A 25059-nucleotide genomic window follows, 5' to 3' on the forward strand; every position below is an offset into this window, starting at 1 on the left:
ATAAAATGTATTGAAACTTTTATTAGCAATCTCAATTTTCAATGTATCTTATAATAATAGAGAATTTAAGGGGGTACATAACACTACAGGGAGATAACTCTGTAGAAATCAGATGAACGTTTTAATCACATTCTATTGTTAAGGAAATATCAAGCTTCTCAATGATCCAAATTAGTGTTTGTCAGAGTGCAAAATATCCAATGAAATTTTTCCGATAAAGTGTGGTTCAAGCTTTTTGAAATTTTCATATTTTTTCAAAGGGTCAAAGTAAATATTTTGTCCTAATTTTATGAAAATTAAACTAGCCAAATTAGTTTTAGTCAAGGTGTTTGGTATCACCTTAAACTTTTGTAAATTTTTCCAAGTTTCCAATTTTGGCAATTACCATATTTCCCCAAACCCAATAACTTACCTTTCCTCATATCCATGTCATAAACCTGCATTGCTTCTATTTCAGGGGTTTTGTCTCGTAACAATAGATAATTGTCCCCTGTTGTTGTCATGGATATCACTTCATCATCATTAGCTACATATAACCTTCCTTTTGCTGTCAAGGTTAAGGCTAATGGTTTGGTTATTTTGCTGTTTTTTATCATACGACATGATAAGCCATTTATATTGCAAGTCATGATAGAGTTGTTTCCCCTGTTAACCCAATACAGTCGTTTTGTCTTCACGTCTAATTTTAAACCTGAAAATATCAAATAATAATTATATTTTAAAGTCTGATATAATTTTTTCAAATACCTTGAAAATGTATTTCATTTGAACATGCTGAAAGAAAGTATGTTGACACCACTCTCTGTCTGTTTAGCTTGTTCAAATAATCTTTAAACAATCAACAAGACACTTTTAATAAAGCGATCATAAAATGACAAAATTTGTCAGCAACAATAAGTTCATGTGGTAAATGCAAAAATTTTTGGCTTTTGAGAACTTGAAATATAAGAGATCAAATCAGATGATCTTTTCATTCTTATGCAAAGATCCTGACATAATTTGTATTGAGGAATGCCACCCTTGTTAACACTATGTAACTCTCAGAGAATGGAGAAGATTTTATGTTTCATAGTATTTTTTTTTCCTTTGTGACCAAATAGCAGTATCACTGACATCCCCCTCACTCTCCTTGGGACTCTGGTGTTAAATATTTAAATGTGTTCTTCCAAGTAGATGAGAGAGAATTCAGAAAAAAATAATACCTTGCATACTGGTAAAATCAGGAAAATGCAACAGAAACATGTTGTGGATGGATGGACAGAGGTTACAATGTATGAGGGTCGTAATGGGGATACCTTCATGACGAATAACAGTAAAAAATCTTGCCAAATGACGTTAACAGTCATTTTTGGTGCATGACGATAAAATGTACACTTTCTTTAAGACGATAAAAAAATCAACTGATTTTGACAAATCACGTTAAATTTTTCTCCAAAATAACAGTAACGATAATTATTTGGAAACTCTGACGAATCACGATAAGGATATTTTGACGAATCACGGTAAAATTTAACCAATTTGACGCTAACAGTAGCCAAAAAAAGACCGTTTGACGTCTGACAGTAAAGGGCATTCCTACCTTCATGTATACCTCCATTCTTTTAAGAGGGAGAAAAGAGAGAATAATAGCATAACTATTTATAAATATAATCTTACTTGCTGGCATTTGGAGGTGGTTTATGATAGTTTTAACATTACTACCATCCATCTTGGATCTATAAATAGCATGGTTTGATTTATTTCCAACATCTGACCAGAACATCAACCTGAAATGATACATCATACTAAAAAGGCTAGAGAAGACATATAGAGGTCATGTCTAAAAAAAAAATATAATTTGTATGAAGAACGGATGGAGAGACATGGTGAACGTAAGCATGTTTAACCCAGGTCACATTCTGTATGTGCCTGTTCAAAGTCTGGAGCATGTAATTCTGTGGTTGATGTGGAGCTGTCTGTCATTTTTCTTTCTCATTTGTTTTGTACATAAATCATGCAACAAGAGGCTCTCAATTTTTGCTGTTTACAGTTTATCTTTATCTATAATAATTTTCAAGATAATAACTGAAAACTGCAAAATTTCCTTAAAATCATCAATTCAGGGGCAATAACCTAAAAATCAGATACCCAATTTGGCTGATAATTTCAGGGCAGGTAGACCTTGACCTAAAGAATACTTTAACTTCTTGTTTGATTTGCTCTAAATGCTTTAGTTTTTGAGATATAAGTCAAAAACTGCATTTTACCCTATGTTCTATTTTTAGTCATGGCTGCCATGTTTTCTGAGGAAACAGAAAATAAAACACAAACTTTATTCTAGATAACCTAAAAATCATTCAGCTAAAGTTTGGTTGGAATTGGTTCAGTAGTTTCAGAGGAGAAGATGTTTGAAATAGTTTACACCAGACTGACCACGACGATGACGACGACGGACAACAACGGACGACGAGGGATGCCAAGTGATGGCAAAAGCTCACATTTCCTTTGGAAAGGTCAGCTAAAAATGTAAAACTTTCATGCTAAATTTTGATAGCATTAATTACATGCAGAATTTCCTGAATCTCAATAATTTATCTTGTATTTTTGTTCATTGTTCAACAATCGATATCACAATACTGTAAATTTAGAAATTATTGCAATGTTTTTATTATTGCGAAAAATGGGAAGGGTTATAATTGCAATACTTTAAACTCGCATTTTGAAATTTTTTATATGAATTAAACAGGATTTTTCTTAATAACGCAAAAATTAAAATCACATTTTAGTCAAAAATGACAAAATCACAATAATAAATGCACGCAATAATTTCTGAATTTACAGTACTAAAAGCACTCAAAAATAGAAGAATTTACATTCATGATTTCTTACATAAGCAGCTTAATTTTTTCTGTATAACCTACCCTTGGCTTGGAAATACTACTAAGGAGTTAGGTTTGGTAAGACCAGTCATCACAACTCTTGCACGATAGGCTCCATCTAGCTTGGCAACAGAAATGCTGGCCTTGTTTCCACCATAGGCAAATGATGAAAAGTACATGTTCCCAGACATCCAATCAATTGCAAATCCTTCTGGGTTGGAAATACCTGAAGTTAAAAGGTTATACATCTTTTAAACTAACTGGGCTTACCGTCATGAAACTTTTGAGTAGGAATATTGTACTCAGACTCAAGTATTAACAAATCAAAATACTGGATTTGGTGTTTCGAGCACAAATTTCGTACTCCGAGTTGTGAGTAAAGTTTTATGACTGCAAGACCAGATCTTGAAAAAGGTTACTTGAAAATTTTTAATGTTCAAGAGATGTTTTTTTCTTTTATTTCAATTGATGGGAAAGATTTGAAAATGAGGCCATTTTAACATTTTTTGCAGTTTTGCACATAATTCAATAAGTCTGAAGCCTTGATGCATATATGTGACAAATTCAAAGTTATTAGTACTAAAATCTTTCAGACTAATAGTTTATGAACAGGAAAAGATTATTTGGGGCAGATTTTTAATAATTTTTTGATTTTCAGGCATCTGAAAAAGTGGCCTCATCATACCTTCTCCTTCAACTTCACTTAGAAGATAACTGTATTGTATTTTAAGCTCTGACGGCATCAATTGGTGATTTGATGGTCACAAATTAAGTTTACTGGTGACGTGTTAGCGACCATCAAATCACCAATTGATGCCGTCTGAGCTTAAAATACAATATTGTTATCTCCATTCTAATGAAACTGAGAGAAAACAATGTCAAGTCATACGTCTTCTGCGCTTGCGTGTATGTTTTCATAGCATCAATTGTGAATTGATGCCATGAAAATTGGTGACGTTATCCAATCAAAATGAATGTTACAAATGATGTTGCATTAAAATGCCCTTTGTACACTCAAGTATACATGCTGCAATTAAACATTATCAATAATTCTTATTGAAATTACCTGAATCAATAATGGTCTCCACATTAGATCCATCATTATTAGCACTGTTGATGACATTTAAATTTCTGTCTGCCCAGTAAAGCTTTCCTTCCTTAGCATCGTAATCCACAGCTGTAGGCCTATCCACATGTGGAACAGTAATTGTTGGTATGACGCTGAAGTTAGCATTAGCCAGATCCACACCACGAATTATACTACTTCTTACGAACAGTAAGAACTTGTTATCAGCTATAAAAAAAGACTTTTCGTTAAAATTGTATACTGTGGTTTTTCTTTGCAGAGTTTCAAGGACAAGGTTCATTTTAGGCCAAAAATGGCCTTGAATTTCAACTTTATCATAAAATTTCAAAATGGTCATAATTCGGTTCTTAAATCAATCTATTTCAAAAGCCATACTTCTTTGTTCAATAAATCTCTTCATAAGAGTACATTCTTGGCTTCAAAATCAGCACATTTTAGACATATAATCAAAACATGATGATTTTGTGCATTTTTCGGATCTAAAAGATTGAGGAAATCCTTGGCGGCAACCTGGCATCCAATATGTTCTGTAACCAAAAGCTGCCAATGATGATATTAAATCCCTAGACACAAACACTTTCTGGATCATGGGTGGCGGCCAAAGTAAATTATGCTAAAAGCAGTTAAGACTTATTGAAAATTTAACCGAAGTAACAACACAAATAATGCATACTTAAGGAGCCAATACTTCCGTCTTTTTTAATGTAATGTGCCAATATGATGTTATTTTGTATTTATAGTAATATCACAACTATTTCTATGTGAAATGTGTGGTATTTAGGCCTGATTAGAAAAGACATCAAATTCTTAGGGCCAATTTTAACCCTTCGTGAACTTTTCTTGATTTCAAAGGCAAAACCTGTTCCAAAGCTTTTTTTTCATGTCTTTCTTGTCTCTGAATAGATCTTAACTTAACATCAAATTAATCTTAAGGGATTATTTTAATGTTTTATCTTATCATCAAATCATCAGAAATTAACCCTTGCAAATATTTCCAACTTTACAGCACATATACACTAAAGTTCAGGTTGATTTACCTTTTTTTACCTGCCCACCTTGGGAAGCCCACTCAAACATTATATAAACAAACTTTTCAACTGACCCGTATTCTGCAGATGACACCCGTAAATTTCACCTCTCACTCGGGATTGTTTACATACCCGCCAGGTCGTTAAATAACCCGGGAATTCGGAAAATGACCCGTTTTCACCCATATTCTTGAGCAAATATCAATATACTGTGGATTCATTTATTTTCATGGGTACCAATTATGGTGGATTGAGGAAAAAATGTGGTTTTCGTGGATATTTCATTTCGTGGTTTCACCGAAAGTCTACACACAAACCAATATAAAACTTGTACTTGTACGTTGAACATGTGATTTGTGGTTCACCTTTTTACCCACAAAATCCACGAAAAATTTATATCCCACAAATTATAATGAATCTACAGTACTATGAAATGATTTTTTCTTTACTGGCTTTAATAGTTGCACCTTATTTATACAGAACCATTATCCGACGGATAAAAGTTACCTGTTATCCTATATAAATAGGTTGCAGGTATTAATCCATCATTCTGCCTCTGAAGAAGGTTCATGAAGGACAGAAACCAGTCAGGCTAGGAATCATCAACATGCGCTGAAATTATGTGTTTTGGCATATCCTATATTCTGAAGGAAAGACCTACTTGAATTTCAAAAATAATACTTTTCATTACCTATACATGTGTTGCCATCGTCGTTGAGCTTTTTCAAATGAGGACAGAGACATTTGGCTACCTGGTCATAGCCAATCAAACATAAATGAGAGCAGTTGCCATTATTTTCACAGGGATTTGGCATCTCTGGCTGACGTAAGGGGTGGTAGACTTGAAGGTCAAAAGGCTGTGTCATTGTTTGTTGAATGGTGGTCACATTTGATCCATTGAATTTGTTAGCCTGAAATATTCAAAGATCATATTCCATGGATAATCAAAGGTTATAGAGACATATATGATTTTTTACAGTTAGTTTTAATGTTGTGCTGTTACACAACTGTCCCAGTTTAGGGATTCACACACCTCTTTTATCCATTATATATATTTGCTTTTCTCTAACAAGTAGCATATAGTCTAGCAGTTGTTGTTTGTTGCAGTCTGTCATACATTTTTTTTTGTTTAATGTTATAAACTTAATTTTTTCTGCTCTATTAATTAACTTTTTATCTCCCCAAGGACTTGGAAGTTAACCATGCAGTACGGCTTTTGTTCACTGTTGAAGGCCTAAGATTGACATACATGTCTTAAACTTGCAGTGAGGTGAGAGTTTTTTTTTGCTCCGTGTTGAAGGCCTCATTGTGACTCTGAGATGAAGAACAGCAATAAAAGCGCTGTTCCTTTGCTTTCTTTGTGTTTTTTGCTGTGCATGTACCAATTTTGTGTCATGGATGGATACCCTATATCCTTTGTTTTTCTATGTATAAATGATGACATCCTTGTACTTTTGTCTCTTGGTCGATAGTTGTCTCATAGGCAATCAAACCCCATTTCTTTAGTCTTTAAGTTCTGTATATTAACCTGCTGATGTCTTATAGTGTTGGGTTTTTTTCTACCTGACATACAACACGTTTGCATTCATTCATATATACTGTAATTTCAGAAATTTTCAGAGTTTTTTATTAATGTGACTGGATGAGTATCGCAATAATAAGAACTCGCAATCTGATACAGATATTTGTATGCAGATTTTCCTGAAAATGCAACAATTAATCCAACATTTTTGTCCAATCTTGGGAAATCGCAATAATATATGCACACAAAAATTTCCTAATTTACAGTATTCAAAATGAGTCCATTCTATTCAAAATTGGTCTAAATTTTCAATTAACTGGTACATATCCAATAATGTAAATTCAGAAATTATTGCGAGGTTTTTATTAATGCAAATAATGCGACTGGGTGAGTATCGCAATAATAAGAACTCACATTCTGATAACTGAAATATAGACCTGTATGCACCTTTTTTTCGAAATCGCAATAATAAAACTCGCATTTTTGTCCATTCTCGAAAAATCGCAATATGAAATGCACACAATAATTTCTGAATTTACAATAATTACATACCCTCATAAGTGAGTTAGTTCCCCAGTCTGTCCAATATACATAATTCCCAAACAGTGTTAATGCAAAGGGATGTCGCATTCCCTCGTGGTGTTTTAATATCAATCTGTGGTCAGCTCCATTATAATCTATTGTATGGATAGAGTCAGACCTAAAAATATAAACAGTACATGTTTTATTCCTTGATATTGTGGTTCTGACATAAAAAAATAAACAATTCACCAAAGTTTTATGCAAATTGGATAAAGTGTTTTTGAGTTAATGTCCGACATGTTGACGACGGACAGACAGACGGACAGACGGACGAATGGATGGACGGACAGACGGACAACGGTATACCATAATACATTCCGTAAACGGGCGTATAAAAAAAGTAAATAAAAGCAGCCAATCTGAGGTATCTGCAAATGTAATATTTTATCTTAATTGAGATTTTTAGCATGAAACATTTATTTTGGTGAAAAGTTGAGTGTAAGACAACTGCTAATGAAGTTTTTGGTTCTGAAAATTTTAAAAAGAATTCATGAAATGTTGTTTTGAACTTAAACAGTGAACATTCTTATTATCTTGAATATGCATGAACTATTTATCACAAGGCTTTAAGCAACCAATAATCAATCAATCCTGAAGTGAGGGTCATAAAAGGTGGTTTGTATGTGTGAGGATGAAGGGAAATAAAATGGCCATTTCACGATGATTTTTTTTTTTTTAAAGTAGAATTTGTCCATGAGACACAAATGCCCCCGCTTGTAAATGTGCAAGGGTCAATGTACTAATTCAAACCTTTTGACTTTTTGTTTTCTTTGAACTTAAGACATTTGTTTCTGTATGTTGTCATTAGAGATTTCTCGGGGGTTTGAGTGCCAATATCATTGAATAAAAAACAGTAATGGGGTAACGCTAGAAAGGTGAAAGTGACTCCACCCAAATTCAAACTTGATCTGTGTTTGAGGGTAATAAGCATTGTGTATAAGTTTCATACTATTTGGGTTGCTGACTAATTAAGGTTAACCCTTGAGCTCAATTTCTTCCGGGTGCGGGATTTTCTCGCTGTGTTGAAGACCCATTGGTGGCATTCGGCTGTATTCTGCTCTTTGGTCGGGTTGTTGTCTCTTTGACACATTCCCCATTTCCATCCTCAATTTTATATAAGTACAAATATGCGGAAAATTGTCTGTTCAAAAACCGTGTTTTTTAATTGAGATTTTAGATAACAAGCACTATTATTACTAAGATATATCTTATCTAGCATCAATCAAGTATAATCGCTTGAAGTCGTAATCAATGGCCAGCCCGTTTGGCCATCCTCCTCCTGTAATACCAGAGATATTGAACTTACATAGCATCAATCAAGTATAATCACTTGAAGTCTTAATCCATGGCCAGCCCGTTTGGCCATCCTCCTCCTGTAATACCAGAGATATTGAACTTACCTAGCATCAATCAAATATAATCGCTTGAAGTCGTAATCAATGGCCAGCCTATTTGGCCATCCTCCTCCTGTAATACCAGAGATATCACTTACCTACCATCTATCCTGTATAATCTCTTGAAGTCGTAATCAATGGCCAGCCTGTTTGGCCATCCTCCTCCTGTAATACCAGAGATATTGAACTTACCTAGCATCAATCCAGTATAATCGCTTGAAGTTGTAATCAATGGCCAGTCTGTTTGGCCATCCTCCTCCTGTAATACAAAGTATTGAACTTACCTAGCATCAATCCAGTATAAACGCTTGAAGTCGTAATCAATGGCCAGCCCATTTGGCCATCCTCCTCCTATAATACCAGAGATATTGAAAATCGTTCTTCTTTTCTCTCCAGCCATGGAACAGGTCTCTATCCTTGGAAATTTAGCATCCCAATCTGTCCAAAATAATGACCTGTAAAGTAAAATTTGAATTTTTGTGTAGATAGGTTGCTGTCATGGTGATGTTTGTCACACGTTTCCTATTTATTTATAAACACACTTATTTTGTCAATAACTGCTTACTATGATACCAATCAAGAAGTTAATTGAGAAATCCTTTCTTACAGACATGCACAATAGCCATGAAATAATCAATGTCCCTTTCAGTATATTGCACAGGGCCATTGACACACAAACATGGACATTGGAGCCTCAGGAGCCAGTTTTTAAGTGGTTATCGTTGGTTCATGTCTGTCGTATTTGTTTCTCGTAAATTGTTTTGTTATAAATTATGCCGTTAGTTTTCTCAATTGAATTGTTTCATATTTTTCATGTCGGGGCCTTTTATAGCAGACTTTACAGTATGGGTTTTTCTCATTGTTGAAGGCCGTACGGCTCCCTATAATTGCTTACTTCCACTTTATTTGAACTTTAGTGGATAGTTGTCTCATTCGAATCATACCTCATCTCCTTATTTTTATATTGTAAATATTAAACATCCTCTTCTAAGGGCAATACTATGAACAAAATGCAAAGCAAAAATAACCTGATAAGGCATACGTAGGACAACATTATGAAGTTAAAACAGACAAACAGATGGACGGACCAGTCAAAAATATCATGCTCATCATACCTTATCATGTCCAAGTTTGCCTGTATTTTGGTCCTTTATGGTTTCATTAGCTGTTTAACATTTGTAATAGGTTTTGGATTTTAAAATATTTTGGCCTCGAGCATCACTAAAGAGACATTAATTGTTGAAATCTGCATCTGTCTCAGTAAAACTGGTGAAGGGCAATGTTATCACCAACATGTGCTATAATAATTGGTGATAACAAAATTTAATTTACATGGGCCAAAACAATGTCTTATTGCCTTCTAATGAGTATTAAAAGAAATACTTACCCAACTCTGGGGTCCAATACAATGGCCCTGGGACTTATCATATTGCCTGCAATTAGAGTAGTTCTATTGGACCCATCAAGTTTTGCTACTTCTATTTGATCCAAGTTACTCTCTACCCAGTAGATGTTCTTTCCAATCCAGTCTACAGCTAGTCCCTCTGTAGTAGCCAGGCCAACATCTATGATTGGTTTGATCTGTGTAAAACCTTAAATAGAAGTATAAAGAAATTACACCTATATGTGTACAATTAATTAATTGATTGTTGGTGCTTAACGCCACTTTGAGCACTATTGGCTATTTTGTGGGGGTCAGTTTTTTTAAAGTGGAAGAAGCCATAGTGCCCGGAGAAGAGCATGACCTTCGGCAGGAAAACTGACGATCCAGGTCAATTAAGTCTGAGTCTGAAGTTGATATATAGTATTTAGTTTGCTTACATTTTTCTTGTAGGATTTAGTCTATATAAGTTATTCTAAATATCTATTCAAAATGGTATATAAAGGGCGATACTGATGCCACTTTCCATTCAACATATTTTTTAATTGTATTTTTCAAAAGGCAAGTAACTGGAACTGTGAGATCAAATGATGCTGTACGGCCACCGAGGCTATGATTCAAGAAAACTTAGACAATCCACTGCAATATAATTAATTTTTTAATCAAATAAAATGGTCTGGAATTCGATTACTCACTATTGGATAAAATCTTCCCTCTAAATATTTTGTCATCTACCACATCAGTCCAGAAAATCCAACCTTCCGCGTAGTAGAAATCTAGGGCAATTGTGTTCCGCAACCCTGACACTAATGATGCATAATTAAAATTATCAAGGTCGACTCGTCTCATCTCATGTCTGTTGGAGAAAATAATGTATACTGTTTCTTTTTCTGAAATAAACAAAACTTTTTGTATTAGGTGTGAAATTATCAATAGGATTACTGCAAATGCAAAAAATTTTTGCAATGTTCTGAGAATGGCAAAAGTTGCAATGGGATAGCATTAGAAAAATAAACCCACGTTTTCTATTATGTTAAAGTATTTACATGCAACATTTTCTGAAAGCACAATAATTTATCTAGGGCTTTAGACCATTTTTCAAAAATCACAATAGATAAAGCATGCAGTGCAGAAATTTCTGAATACACAGTATTTATAATTGAAAAGAATGGATCACCTGCCACCAAAAGCACAGGATCAGCTGTTCTAATGACGTTTTTGTTAGGAAAAGAAGAATATAAGAGTAAAGATTTGAAGTTAAGGTATTTATAAAAAAAACACTTTGGGGGAAAAATACATCCAAGAGCAAATAGATATAAGAAGATGTGGTATGAGTGCCAATGAGACAACTCTCCATCCAAGTCAAATTTTATAAAAGTAAACCATTATAGGTCACAGTAAGGTCTTCAACACGGAGCCTTGGCTCACACCGAACAGTAAGCTATAAAGGGCCCCAAAAATTACTAGTGTAAAACCATTCAAACGGAAAAAACCAACGGTCTAATCTATATAAAAAACGAGAAACGAGAAACACTTATGAACCACATCAACAAACGACAACTACTGAACATCAGATTCCTGACTTAGGACAGATGCAAACAAATGCAGCGGGTTTAAACGTTTTAATGGTACCAAACCTTCACCCTTTTTCTGAAACAATAGTGTAACATCACAACATAGAAAAACACACTATAAAATATCAACTGAAATAGCTTAACTCAAAGCACATTTAGCATTAACTGAGTCTTTTCATGAAAGTTATAGAAACGCTCCCTCGCTATATTGCCCGTCTTTTAAACGGTAAACTCATATATCTTTACTATATTCCTTTGTCCCACTTTCCCAAACATTAAAATTCCCTTGTAATATGGACATCAGCAAAAAAATGTCCCCTCCTTTCTTTAAATGCTAAATCACATGATTGTTTTTTCAAACTGATTAATTAAATGTTCGTATAAACAACTGATTATGAAAGTTGTCACTGTTTGAGACTTGATCTACAGCAAAAGGCCAGAGTAACCAAGAAAATGAGTTACAATGATAACATGTCCCTGATCTTAGCTAGGGAAAGGAAAGGATCAGTATAAATAGAAAGAGTAGTTATTATCATAAACAGTAAAGCAGTAATACAGTTCTGACCTGGTTTACAGGTGTATTCATCTTTCTCCAATAGGAAACCAGAGGAACAATTACAATGGTATCCCCTCTCTGAACGGTCCTCAGTACATAACTGTCCACAAACACCCCACTGTGAACATTTACTGGTTACAAGTGCTGTGGAAAAAGAAATATGCAAAATATTAACACAAAATTCTTTGATTCAAGTAAGCTTATGAATCTAGCTATTTCGTGGCGGTCAGTTTTTATTGGTGATGGAAGCCGTCCTTTAGTAGGAAAACTGACAATCCTAGCCAATTAAGAGTTGAAGCGCACCTGCCTCATGCGGGATTTGAACTCACAACCTCAGTGTTATCAGACTAGTGATAAAGTAGTTAGAGTACTTAGACCACTCAGTCACAGAGGCCCCCTTGTTAACTAAAAACATTGTTATGGATAATCTTCAATTTTCATACGACTACTGTAAATTCAGAAATTATTGCATGCATTTATTATTGGAATTTGGAAGAATTAACAAATCTGTGAAATTAATTATTGCGATTTCAGGAAAAGCAGAATTTATATAAATGTCTCAGATATCAGAATGCTAGTTCTTATATTGCAATACTCACCCAGTCACATTATTCGCATCAATAAAAACCACGCAACAATTTCTGAATTAACAGTATTTTTTTTCTTTCAATTTCATGTTTAATCGGCCTAAACAAAACAGTTTCATTGTGATATCAATATTCATAAATTTTGGATGGACAGTATTCTTTACTCATACTCATTTTTTTTAATTTATCTTTTTTTTTTCTCAATTTTGAACTGAAATTACATTGTAAAAAAGGAAAGTGTAACCAACAAAAAGACATGGTGCAATAAGGGCCATCCAATATTTGAAATGACAATTTAAGATTTTTTTTATTGAATGCTTCTTTTCATAATCTTATTAGGGTGTAAAAGCGTAGACAGAAGCTCATTTTGTATGAAGCATGGAAGCGCTTCAAACAAAAAATGTGTGCAAAATCAATGCTTTTACAACCCTATAAAATTATAAAAAGATTTCAATCATGAAATGAAGAGTTATATCAAGCTTTCTGTTTGTTTTTCTATATGCAGTATTAAAATTGTCATGATTACCATCTGTAGTCATAGCATGTTGCATTCTATACAGGAAAAGAATTTGATATTGGAGGGCCTTACGATTACTGTCAGCCAATCAAAATTATGGATTATAACAAAACATACATTTAATGTAATTATATCTATTTAACAGTTGGTACACATCAACAATACTGATGTGAGGGCAAACTTTTTGTTGGGTGAGCAGTTTTAACCCATGTGAAAAAGTTATAAAAATATCAATCTGCAAAAAAATCCTCAGTTACAATATATATCTACCTTTGCAAGTTTTATTGTCTGAGCTTAGTATATACCCTGGCTCACACACACACATTGGTCCCCATGGCGTCTTAGAGCAGTTTGTACAACCGGAATTTTCACACAGTGTAGCATCTAAAAATTAAACCAAGAAAAATATTGATATTCATTTAAAGTTTGTAAATCCAAAATTTTATAAATAATAAAAAATGAATAACAAAAATACAAATCCTATCATATATTTTTTGACAAAACATATATCTATAGCTATCATGATTAATACGTAATTTCATGGAGATAGATTTTATGAATGACAGTGGTTTTAATTGCATCTAAGAAAATAATTAACATCTGATTAGGTTTAGATATTTATGATTTGATCAGCAACCTTGTCATATATACACCAATCTGGAGTTGTTTTTATATGAATGAGTTACACCGGTTGACCCAAGGTCAATCAGCGTAAATGGCGTCATCAAATAATCGTTCTAACAGTGACATAATAATGTAAACATGGTGACATAGGAACCTTGATTTCATCCTACTTTCTCAACCTAATCATACATCATGGAGCTGAAAATAGTGACATATTCCAGCAGCTCATCCCTAACATGCATTATATTATAAGTGAGACACCCCCAAGCCTTAGACACATAAAAAATATTAAAAAATTCTATTGCAGTTTGTTTGTCAGATCTATTACATCAGTGACACTCAAATCAAAAAGGTTCAAAAGCCAAATCAATCAAAAATATTGAGGACCCAAAATTTAGAAACACAAATTTCCAACACAAAACCTCTGAACTGGAAATACTACGAGACCCCAGAGGTGGTAGTGTTAAATTTTAACCAGATGTGAACATACTACTACACTGGCCTCCTTCACCATTTCCTGGATCTAGACCATAACCTCTGAACTGGAAATACTATGAGACCTCAAAGCGGGGATGTTAAATTTGCTTGTCATAGTGGATGGTCTAACCCATAACCTCTGAATCTGAAATACTTTGAGCCCCCTGAGGTGGGAGTGCTAAATTTTAACCAGATGTGAACTTACTACTACAATGGTTTCCCTCATCACTTTTGTCTGTACAATCTGCTTTATCATCACACAGTTGAAATGGTGTCAGACAGACCAACTCGTCTGGACATCTGTAGTTAGGAGAATCACATTCAACATCTACAATTAAAAAATATTATTACACATCACAGTATAATTGAATAATAAAAGATAAAAAATATTTGTTAAAATTGCTGGATTGGAACAAGACACAGCCGTTTTTTCTTTCTTTTTTCGTTAAGTCAGAAAAAAAACAAACAACCCAGGGGTTTAAAATAGACCTGGTCGGGTTAGGTGAAACTAACAATCATTTTTCCATGGCCTTATAACAATCAGAATAATTATGTTTCTCAGCTCTTGATATACATTTCAAAAGACCTTTTACAATCGTTTTTTATCCTTTGTTTATCCTATAACCCATTGTTTTTTCTGTCATACATACCACACTGTTTTTCGTCAGAACCGTCAGGACAATAACCCTAATTATCACATTTTCCAAGCTTTAGGTATATATTTCAAGAGATCAAGTGAAGTATTGTTTTTTCTACAATACATACCACAATGTGTTTCATCAGAACTGTCAGGACAATAGCCCTCAATACTACATATGGTGTAGCATTCTTCTTTTTTCATTGGTTATTATGATCACATGATTCAAAGGGTATTTAAGTATATGGACGCTTTGTTTCTATTTATATATATATTTACAGTCAGTACTAAAAATCTTGCAAAATATAATGTAAAATATATAGAAAAAACATTAAAGTCCATTTCCATAATACACTATTTACATATGTAATATATGAATTATGGACTTTCACTCAGTCAATACGTAATTTATGGACCGGTCATATATATTGAACCTCAATCCATATATAACGTATTGACTTCGTTATAAGTCCATAATTGATAATTATTCCAATGCCAAGTTATAGATATACATTTCTAAAGATCATGTGACCTATTGTTTTTTCTGTTATACATACCACAATGTTTTTCTTCAAAACTGTCAGGACAATTGCCCTCATTATCATATTTCCAAGCTAGGTATACATTTCTAAAGATCATGTAACCTATTATTTTTCTGTTATACATACCACAATGTTTTTCTTCAAAACTGTCAGGACAATTGCCCTCATTATCATATTTCCAAGCTAGGTATACATTTCTAAAGATCGTGTGACCAACTGTTTTTCTGTCATACATACCACAAAGTTTCTCATCAGAATCGTCGGGACAGTCCTTCTCTTTATCACATTTCCAAGCTATAGGTATACATTTGTTGTGTTTTTCACACTTCCATTCAATACGATCAAGACACTGAACAGTAACATCTGAAAAGATAAAAAGAAAAATAACAAAAATACCGAACTCCAAGGGAAATTCAAAAGAGAAAGTCCTAAATAAAATGGCAAAATCAAAAGCTCACACCCATCAAATGAATTAAAAATTCATAAGGGTTCTGCGGAACCCAGTGTCTCGCCTTCTTTTGTTGTTAATCGCAGGCTCAACAAAAATGAGGAAAAAAATTAATAAAAATATTCCTCTCTATACTATCTTTTGATTGTAAGTAGCTTCTGTCCAAGTTTGGTAAAAATCCAGGATAGTTTATGAATCTAATAAATGTTTTAAAAACTTAAACTGCAGACTGTATGTAATGTTAACTGGAAGAAAAAATAAGTCCATTTATAAGTAAAATACGGAAAAAATGGAACAAAATTTTTAACAAAATTTCCTTCTAGATACTAGCTTTTAATCATAAACAAGCTACTGTCCAAGTTTGGTACAAATCCAGGATAGTTTAAGAAAGTTGTTAAAATTTTAAAAACTTTAACCACAGAGTGAATGTTATGTTAACTGGCAGAAAAACTAAGTCCATTTATAAGTAAAATACGGAAAAAATGGAATTTTTTTTTTACAAAATTTACTTTTGAATATTATCTTATGATCATAAACAAGCTTCTGTCCAAGTTTGGTAGAAATTCAGGATAGTTTAAGAAAGTTATTAAAATTTCAAAAACTTTAACCACAGAGTGAATATTTGTGGACGCCGCTGCCGTCAACAACAACGGCGACGACAACGACAACGCAGACGATGGAATGAAGGATCGCTATGTCTCGCTTTTTCGACAAAAGTCGAAGGCTCGACAAAAATCATATTCCTGACTTGGTACAGGCATTTCCTTATGTAGAAAAACAACTGTCATATTCCTGACTTGGTACAAACATTTCCTTATGTAGAAAAACAACTGTCATAATCTTGACTTGGTACAGGCATTTCCTTATGAAAACAAGCATTCTGTGAGTATTGCATGGCTATACATAGTCATGATAAAACTATATACCAATTATCAAATCAATATCTTCAAGAATGACAAATAAAAGTGCTGAAAACTGATTATTTTAGTGAATTTTCTAAGTCAAAGGACTATAACTCTGCACAAAATTATCAGACCGGAACAAAATTCGAACTTGATCTGTAACTTGTCATGATAAAACAATACACTAGATATCAAATCAATATCTTCAAGCATGAAGAAATAAAGTGTGGAAAACTGATTTGCCGGACTGACGGATGGACAGATGGACGGAGTGCAAACCTAAAGTCCCCTTCGACTTTGTCGGTAGGGGACTAAAAATGGTGGATTAAACCTGGTTTTATAGCTAGCTAAACCTCTCACTTGTATAACAGTCGCATAGAATTCCATTCAAGTTTTTTTTTTCAAGTCAGAATTACTAGAAGTATTGAATAAAAGGTTTCTTCACACTAATATAGTAAATTATTACCCACAAGCCACAAAGTGAACCTTTCTGGCAAGTAAAGGCAGCGAACGAGCATAAAAGATTCACACTATATAGAGCAGCTGATATTTTACAATATCGATACATAGAAAACTGGTTAATATAGAGTCTTACATTGGTATCAGTGGATTATCGGAATTATTCAATCAAGACAGTTAAAATTTATAATTTAACTATTGGGATTGGATAAATCTGATTATCCAAGAGTAACTATGTATGAATCTGTTTCTCTAATGATTATCAAATAAATTTTCATTTTTGATAAACGAAAATCCCCTTCGAGTGCCTTCCACATTCCACACAGTTGTCAATTTCATTAACACCTGTTAGCATATTTTGATTCATGCTGTGAGCTGATAAAGGTTATGACCCTTAAACTCATCCAATCATTTTCTGAGATCATAGGCAACCACACGTTGATTAAATTTTTTTATACAATGGGTCCGGAAAGGGTAAAATTGCCACACAATTAGAGAAATCTGTTTATTGTACTTTTTCTGGTGTTTCTCCCCTCCCTTAGACAGTTTTTCTAGTGAAAAAAAGTAAGCCTGATAACGTCTCCTCACACATTGTTGACGTTGCTCATAACTTCTCCTCAGACATTGTGACATCACTGATAATGTCTGAAAGCCTTAATAAGAGAATTACAAAACAACTAAGCTGATATGGGCGAAGAAATGAAGATAAATTAGCTTATTGTTTTTTTGTGTGTATAAAAGTTTAAAGTCTTCAGAAGTATTTCTATGTACATTATACTATCAACAACTCCCATTAGCCACCATTGATGATTGATTTATTGATTGGTGTTTAACACCACTTTCACCTTTATTGTGCTGTTCCAAGGCGGTCAGTTTTTAGGGTGGAGGAAGCAGGAGTGCCCGGTGAGAACCACCAACTTTTGGTAGGAAAACTAGTCAATTAAGATGGGATTCAAGCCACCTGCCACATGCGGGAATGGAACTCACCACCCTAGTGTTGACAGGCTAAATATTGTGCTTCTCCTTTACCCACAAAATACAGGAAATATAAGTAACCCACAAATAATGGAGACTCTACTGTTTGATGAATACACGACATTCCAATTTCAATTTTATGAATGAAATGCCCCAGTTTACCTGAGGTCATTTAGATGAAAGGCCTAATAGGACATTGTGATGTAAAAATATTTGCTTTGTGAATTTTTTTTGCAGAGAAAAGCACCAATCGGAAGATCATTTTTTCTGACATAACAACTGTTAAAAGGTTATTTGGAGTGGTAGAATATTCTTTTTCATCCTTTTAAAAGATTTGGAGTGGTAGAATATTCTTTTTCATCCTTGGGAACATAATTTTTTTCAGTTCTTTTTCATTTTGGTAATATTGCCTAGAGCAACCCCCACCCCCCTAACACCCCCCCCCCCCCCCCTTTTCCAACATTCTGTTTTGATAATGAAATTTAATTCTCAATATTTTTAAAGGTGTGTGTGTGTGTACTATGAGGACAAACCTGAGGATCCCAAAAAAGACTTCATGACAGAAAGTAAAACAGAGCATTGTCAGGTTCCTGCAAGCAAATCAGGATCACATTATACTTATTTTTAACTAGAGGCTCTAAAAAGGCTGTGTCGCTCACCTTGGTCTATGTGCATTTTCAACAAAGGATTCTCTCCAACATTGTAGACGAGAATAGAATTCATGATAAAAATCTCTGTTTTGATGATCTTGTATTGCTGATCATTTAGCCTGTTTAGTTTCTCTCTATATTCTTTAGTTTTTGCTCAAAACACAAAAGAGTGTAAAAAAAATCCTCATTTTAAGGGCAATCACTCCTTTAAAGAATGACAGTCTACTAACTATATCGGCAAAATTTGACTTGTTAGTAGATCTTGCCTTGCTGATCATTTTTGTGATTTAAACTGTCTATTTATCTATTATAAATTTTATCATGTAAGGCAAAACGCAAAAAAAGTGGTAAAAATCGTCATTAAAGGGCAATAACTACAATAGAGAGCCGTCGGACGATTTCCTCCATATTGTCTTTAGTAGATCTTGTCTTTCTGATCATTTTTGCTAATTTAAGTTTCTATCTATCTATTATAATTTTTAAGATATAAGGCAAAAACGCAAAAAATTGGTAAAAATCATCATCAAAGGGCAATAACTCTAATAAGGAGTTGACTGACGATTTCGACAATGCAGAATTATTTGTAGAACTTGTCTTGATGATCATTTTTGCAATTTAAAGTTTCTCTCTATCTATTATAGTTTTCAAGATAATAGCCAAAAATTTTAAAAAAAGGTAAAATTTGTCATTTAAGGGAAATAACTCCTATTAGAAGTCGTCTGACAGTTTTGACATATATAGACAATTGGTAGAGCTCAACATTCTGAACATTTTTGCTCATTCAGATTTTCTCTATTTATAACGGTTTTCAAAATAATAGACAAAACTTGCATTTTACCCCTATGTGCTATTTTAAGCCATGTCCGCCATCTTGGTTGGCAAGCGAGGTCATCGGACACATTTTTTAAACTAGATACCCTAGTGATGATTGTGGCCAAGTTTGGTAAAATTTGGCCCAGTAGTTTCAGAGGAGAAGATTTTTGTAAAAGTTAACGACGACGACGACAGACGACAACGATGGACGCCAAGTGATGAGAAAAGCTCACTTGGCCTTTTAGGCCAGGTGAGCTAAAATTGAGGGTCTGGATGGGAGGGTTCTTTACTTCTTTATTCTTTAATTTTTTAGGCCATTTTTCGCTTTGATGTATTCATTTTGCTGATTATTCTATATTCCTTATATTTTAACATCCCATTAATCTCTTTCCTTTATTTTTTGGCCTATTTTTCTCTATTCTGTAATTTTTTCTGCACCTTTTGCCTTATTTTTTCTATTATGTATACCCAATCCAGACCCTCTCAAATCTGAAATTCTTAAGGAACTTTCTCTTACCTACCAAGTTGACCTAAATATCAATTGAGAGAAAAATTTTCATATCTCACCAAGATTCCTAACTTAAACAAGTTTCTTCTGTCCTAAATTGGTTAATTCCTGATCAAGCGTACAGACATTTGACCCAAAATATCAACCAATCAGAAAGACTTGCAATGACAGTCTGACCCTTGATCCAAAATCTCAACCAATCAGAAAGACTTAGTATGACAGCCTGACCCTTGATCCAAAATCTCAACCGATCAGAATGACTTACCACGACAGTTTAGCTCATCAGAATCATCAGCACAATCTTGGTCTCCATCACACTTATACTTCTCTGGTATACACATCCCATCAGAACATCTAAATTCGTTTTCATCATTACATGTGCCCACTGGAATGGGAAGATCTGCGAAAACATATAACCTAATATTAAACAAATAATAAAGTAGGTGGTATGATAAGAGCTATAAATTTGTCCCATAAAACTGCAAAAGATAATGAAATTCTTAAATCATTTCAAAACAAGTGAAACTGCGAGCTACTGCTCACTGATGATACTCTCAGCCCAAATATGCATTTGTTGTTGAGTGATGAATCTGAAAACGCATCACAGGGGATAGCTGACTTATATAAACCCTGAAACCAAATTTCAGAAATCCTTGTATTGTAGTTCCTCAGAAAGATGCGACGAAAAATATTCATGGGACGGACGGACGGACGGATGGATGGACTGACAGACTGACGGATGGACGGACAGACAGAGGTAAAACAGTATACCCCACTTTTTTAAAGCGGGGGTATAATTATGATAGTTTTATTGAAATAAGAAAAGTAAAAATATATTCTGACCATAAGAGTCATAAAATTTCAGTTGTTATGTAACTGTCATGTTTAATTGTTATAAACTTTGCAATTGGAATATTTGCCCTAAAATGGCCATCATACACAATACGCTTCAAAATTAAGTATGAGCAAAAGCTGAATCCAACAAATATCTTACATTCAGTAACACCTGTGTTATAGATTATGTATGTTATAAAGACATCTTGTAGCAAAATATTTTTCTGGGGGGTAAGGCCTATTCTCTCATCATTAAAGACAACATCTTTAAATGGGGTAATACTGGCAGTTTTTTGTAGTTTTGCAATACTGTGGATTCATTTATTTTTGTTGCTCCAATTTTCGTGGCTTAAGGAAAATTGTATTTTTTCCAGATATTTGATGTTGTGGTTTTACAAAAGTGTGCATACAAGCCAACAGAAAATTTGAACTTCTTTAAAATTTGTGGTTCAACAGTTCCAACAAAATCAACTAAAACTGGTATCCAACTAGTCTGTTAATGAATTGATCAAGGCTATGAAACGAAAATAATGAATGCCAGGATTTAACTGCCTGTTCTAAGTCCCTTATTGTGAAAAAAAACTTAACACAAATGGACTATCCAATTTAACAAAAGGAGGTGGATGGTTTTTTCTGAGGGTATCAAAAGTAATTTCTTAGGGATACCCATTGGCTCATAATATATCTGAGGGATACCCATTTTTTTGTTTCTAAGGGGTCTTTCCTTGTCTAAATATGGAATAATTAGGGGTTGGTGACAAGATCTGGCATCTGAAGGGTTTAAAACCAAACATCTGCCTCAAAAATTTTTTTAGAGGGTCTTTGATGAGGTAACCATCCATTCCCCTTTTCAGATATTAAATGGAATAACCCAATATACAGTACCTCTACAGTTTTTTTCATCAGATCCATTTGCACAATCTTCTTCCCCGTCACATCTGAAGATTATCGGTAAACACTTTGTATCATTTAAACACTGGAACTCGGTATCTTCATCACAAAAACTTGGACATCCCCACTGAAATTAAATATATTTGTATATTTTTCCACAGGTGTTTGTGCTATAAAAGAAATAGATGTTTACCCAAGACATATAATTGGAGAGGGGATGCATACTGTACACAACTATAGACAGTTTTTAGTTTTTTTTATAAATCATAACATTATTTCATTCATTATAGTATATTCAAAACATTTTTTTATTTATTTATACATAATTTTTATTTTTTTAAATACATCTTATTTTCAATATTTAAAAACAAAATTGTATGCTTTACTGTAACTCTTATTTTGCCAAAGAGTGGCTGCTTGTAGGAGTATATCCACTTTAGTAACATGCTCATCTTCGAGTGTAGGAGGTTCTAGCTTTGATCCCTAGACCAGTTGAACAGAAAGAGCATGTTAAAATTTTAATTCAGTATGTTGATCTACTACAAAGCAGGATTTCTATTCATATCACGTCAACACGTTCTCGTTCTGATATGCAACTGGTACTGTAGATTCTTTATTTTTCGTGGGTATCAATTTTAGTTAATTGAGGAAAACTTGCATTTTCGTGGGTATTTGATTTCATGGTTTTGGTAATCTCTGTATACAAAGCCTATAGAAAATTGGTAATTCGTTGAGCAGATGAATTCGTGGTTCTCTTGTACCCACAAAACCCACGAAAATTGGTATCCAACGAATAATTATGAATCCCCAGTATTTGCCATATTGAATGTTTCAACATCAACATGATCAATCCATGCATCCAACCATCTAGCAGGAATAAATCTTTCAGCTGGTGGAGTAAACATTTACATTTTTAAACTCTAACAAAATCTTGAACAAAAAATAATTGAAAGACTGTAAATCCAAAACTTTTTTCAATAATTTTACTATTGCAAAAATTGTGATGGAATAGGTGTTGCAATAATAAAATAAACGAGTTTGGAAAGCAAAATATGTAAAACTTTTGTAAGCATCATAGTAAAATGGGCCAACCAATACAGCCAAAACCAAATAAAGTTGCAAACTTCAATGCAAAAACTTAAACACAACTAATTAACAAAGGGAGATAACTTAAACATAATTCCTCTAAGTAATCAAACATTACATTTAAAAGGATAAAACTTTAAATATACCTCGTCTGAGTGATCCTTACATTCCTCCATACCATTGCATTTAAATTCCAAGTCAATACATTGTCCATCATCACATGTATATTGTGTAACGCTACACATCGTATTGTCTACAATAAAATAATATTTATACATTTTCCATCACCACATGTATATTGTGTAATGTTACACATTGTATTGTCTACAACAAAATTATTATCAATACATGTGCAAAGAAAGATCAAAATCAATTTCAAAGAGCAGATAAACTTTCTCATGATATTTCTACAACTATCACAAATAAAATGCTCCGCTGGGGCGCAGCTTGATACGACCGCAGAGGTCGAACCCTGAACAGTTGGGGCAAGTATGGACACAACATTCAAGCTTGATACAGCACTGAATTTGGATTGTAATTAAATATTTGACACAGCATAGGTTTCTGACACAGAATGAAAGTGGTCTAAGAACTTAAAAATTTTCAATTTACCTATTCATACATGTGATGGACTGTGAAACTCAGATCAGGAGATTGGGACATTTTGGTCAGGAGATTAGGACTCAGATCAGGAGGTTTTTAATCGACATTACTTTTGTTGTAAATGTAACTGTGTGCTGTAAAAATGGTCTTTTAAAGTGTGTTTTCTTCAACTTTCCATCCAATTTATTATGTTTATAGTACCCTTGTACTTATAAAGTTTCTCCATCTTTATATTCTACATGTTCAATCTAACATTGTTTTTTTCCAGTATGTTCTTTAAATTTTTTACTTCATATTCTATAAAACAATCATTGCAACCAGAACATTTGTTTAGCTATCTGCAAATAGTTTTTATTTATTTTTTTTTCTCTTGCAAATAGTTTTTATTTGCAAACTCAGAAAATCATTCTATCTGTAAAATGAGGGTCATAGTTACTATATAAATTTCAATTTAAGCCTTGAAAGGAAGTATAGAATCCTCAAATAATTTTCAAATTATTATTTTTTTATTTGTCCTAAGACATTTAAAATCATTTAATAACCATCCTTTTATGATTATTTGTTCAATTTATATTTTATTTATATTCTTTTATAAATTTTCATTATTAAAAGGAAAGTAACTTAAAACAGGATAAATCAAGGGAAGTAACCCAATAAATACACAGTTTTTGTTACACAACGGCAGTTAGCCTGAGGTAAAAATCGTTGATTACCAGTATGTTTGACACCCAAGCTGACAAGTGAAGCCATATAATTATGCATGTTAATTGATTCACAGGTAAAATATAACTTCAGGTAATGTCAGTTACACCAGATGCCTGAGATGATATGTTGGGCAGAAATTTTTCATTCATGAAAAATTTCATACACGGGATTTTTTCCTCTTCAACGGGAGGTCGGGAGGAGACCCCTGAAAACGGGATTATTGTACTCCCGTCGGGAGGTTCACATGTATGCCTATTCAAACCATATCATTATTATTTGCTTTTATATATAAATCAGAAATAACCAATTTAAAATGGAAAATGTTAAAAAAAAAAAGGAAAACCCCCCCCCCCAATTTTTTGAACCCCCTTATGATTCATCACCCCCAAACTCAATCCCAGCTTTCCCTTTGTGGTATGGTACCTTGCAGTACAATTTCAGAGAGATTCATACACTTGAACACAAGTTATTGTCTGGAAACTAGAAAAATGCTTGTTTTTTGGCCCCAAATTCTTAAACGTTTAGGGCAATTACCCCCAAACTCAATTCCAGCTTTCCCTTTGTGATATGGAACCTTGCAGTACAATTTCATAAAGATCCATACACTTACACACAAGTTATTGTCCTGAAACTAGAAAAATGCATGTTTTTTTTGCCCTTTTATGGCCCCTAATTACTAAAATTTTGAGGGAAAACCCCCAAAATCAATCCCAGCCTTCCCTTTGTGATATGGAACCTTGTAGTACAATTTCATAAAGATCCATACACTTACAAACAAGTTATTGTCATGAAACTAGAAAAATGCTTGTTTTTTGCCCC

General features: G+C 33.5%; 1 protein-coding gene across 2 annotated transcripts in view; it reads right to left on the minus strand.

Annotated features, from left to right (window-relative positions):
• The window catches only part of LOC127718277 (prolow-density lipoprotein receptor-related protein 1-like), a 208771-nt gene that overhangs the window by 84260 nt on the left and 99452 nt on the right, over window positions 1-25059 (minus strand). For both annotated transcript variants that reach the window (XM_052224271.1, XM_052224272.1), the window contains 16 exons: window positions 23079-23185; window positions 21841-21973; window positions 20387-20521; window positions 15604-15729; window positions 14393-14515; window positions 13357-13470; window positions 11992-12126; window positions 10548-10742; window positions 9859-10063; window positions 8756-8926; window positions 7048-7195; window positions 5665-5884; window positions 3925-4152; window positions 2901-3084; window positions 1657-1766; window positions 413-691 (listed from right to left, as the gene is read on the minus strand). In XM_052224271.1, coding sequence (XP_052080231.1) covers window positions 413-691; window positions 1657-1766; window positions 2901-3084; window positions 3925-4152; window positions 5665-5884; window positions 7048-7195; window positions 8756-8926; window positions 9859-10063; window positions 10548-10742; window positions 11992-12126; window positions 13357-13470; window positions 14393-14515; window positions 15604-15729; window positions 20387-20521; window positions 21841-21973; window positions 23079-23185 — 2613 coding nt within the window. The remainder of the gene's footprint in view (window positions 1-412; window positions 692-1656; window positions 1767-2900; window positions 3085-3924; window positions 4153-5664; window positions 5885-7047; window positions 7196-8755; window positions 8927-9858; window positions 10064-10547; window positions 10743-11991; window positions 12127-13356; window positions 13471-14392; window positions 14516-15603; window positions 15730-20386; window positions 20522-21840; window positions 21974-23078; window positions 23186-25059) is intronic.

The sequence above is a fragment of the Mytilus californianus genome, unplaced genomic scaffold, assembly GCF_021869535.1.
Source record: "Mytilus californianus isolate M0D057914Y unplaced genomic scaffold, xbMytCali1.0.p SCAF_10, whole genome shotgun sequence".
Taxonomy (NCBI): domain Eukaryota; kingdom Metazoa; phylum Mollusca; class Bivalvia; order Mytilida; family Mytilidae; genus Mytilus; species Mytilus californianus.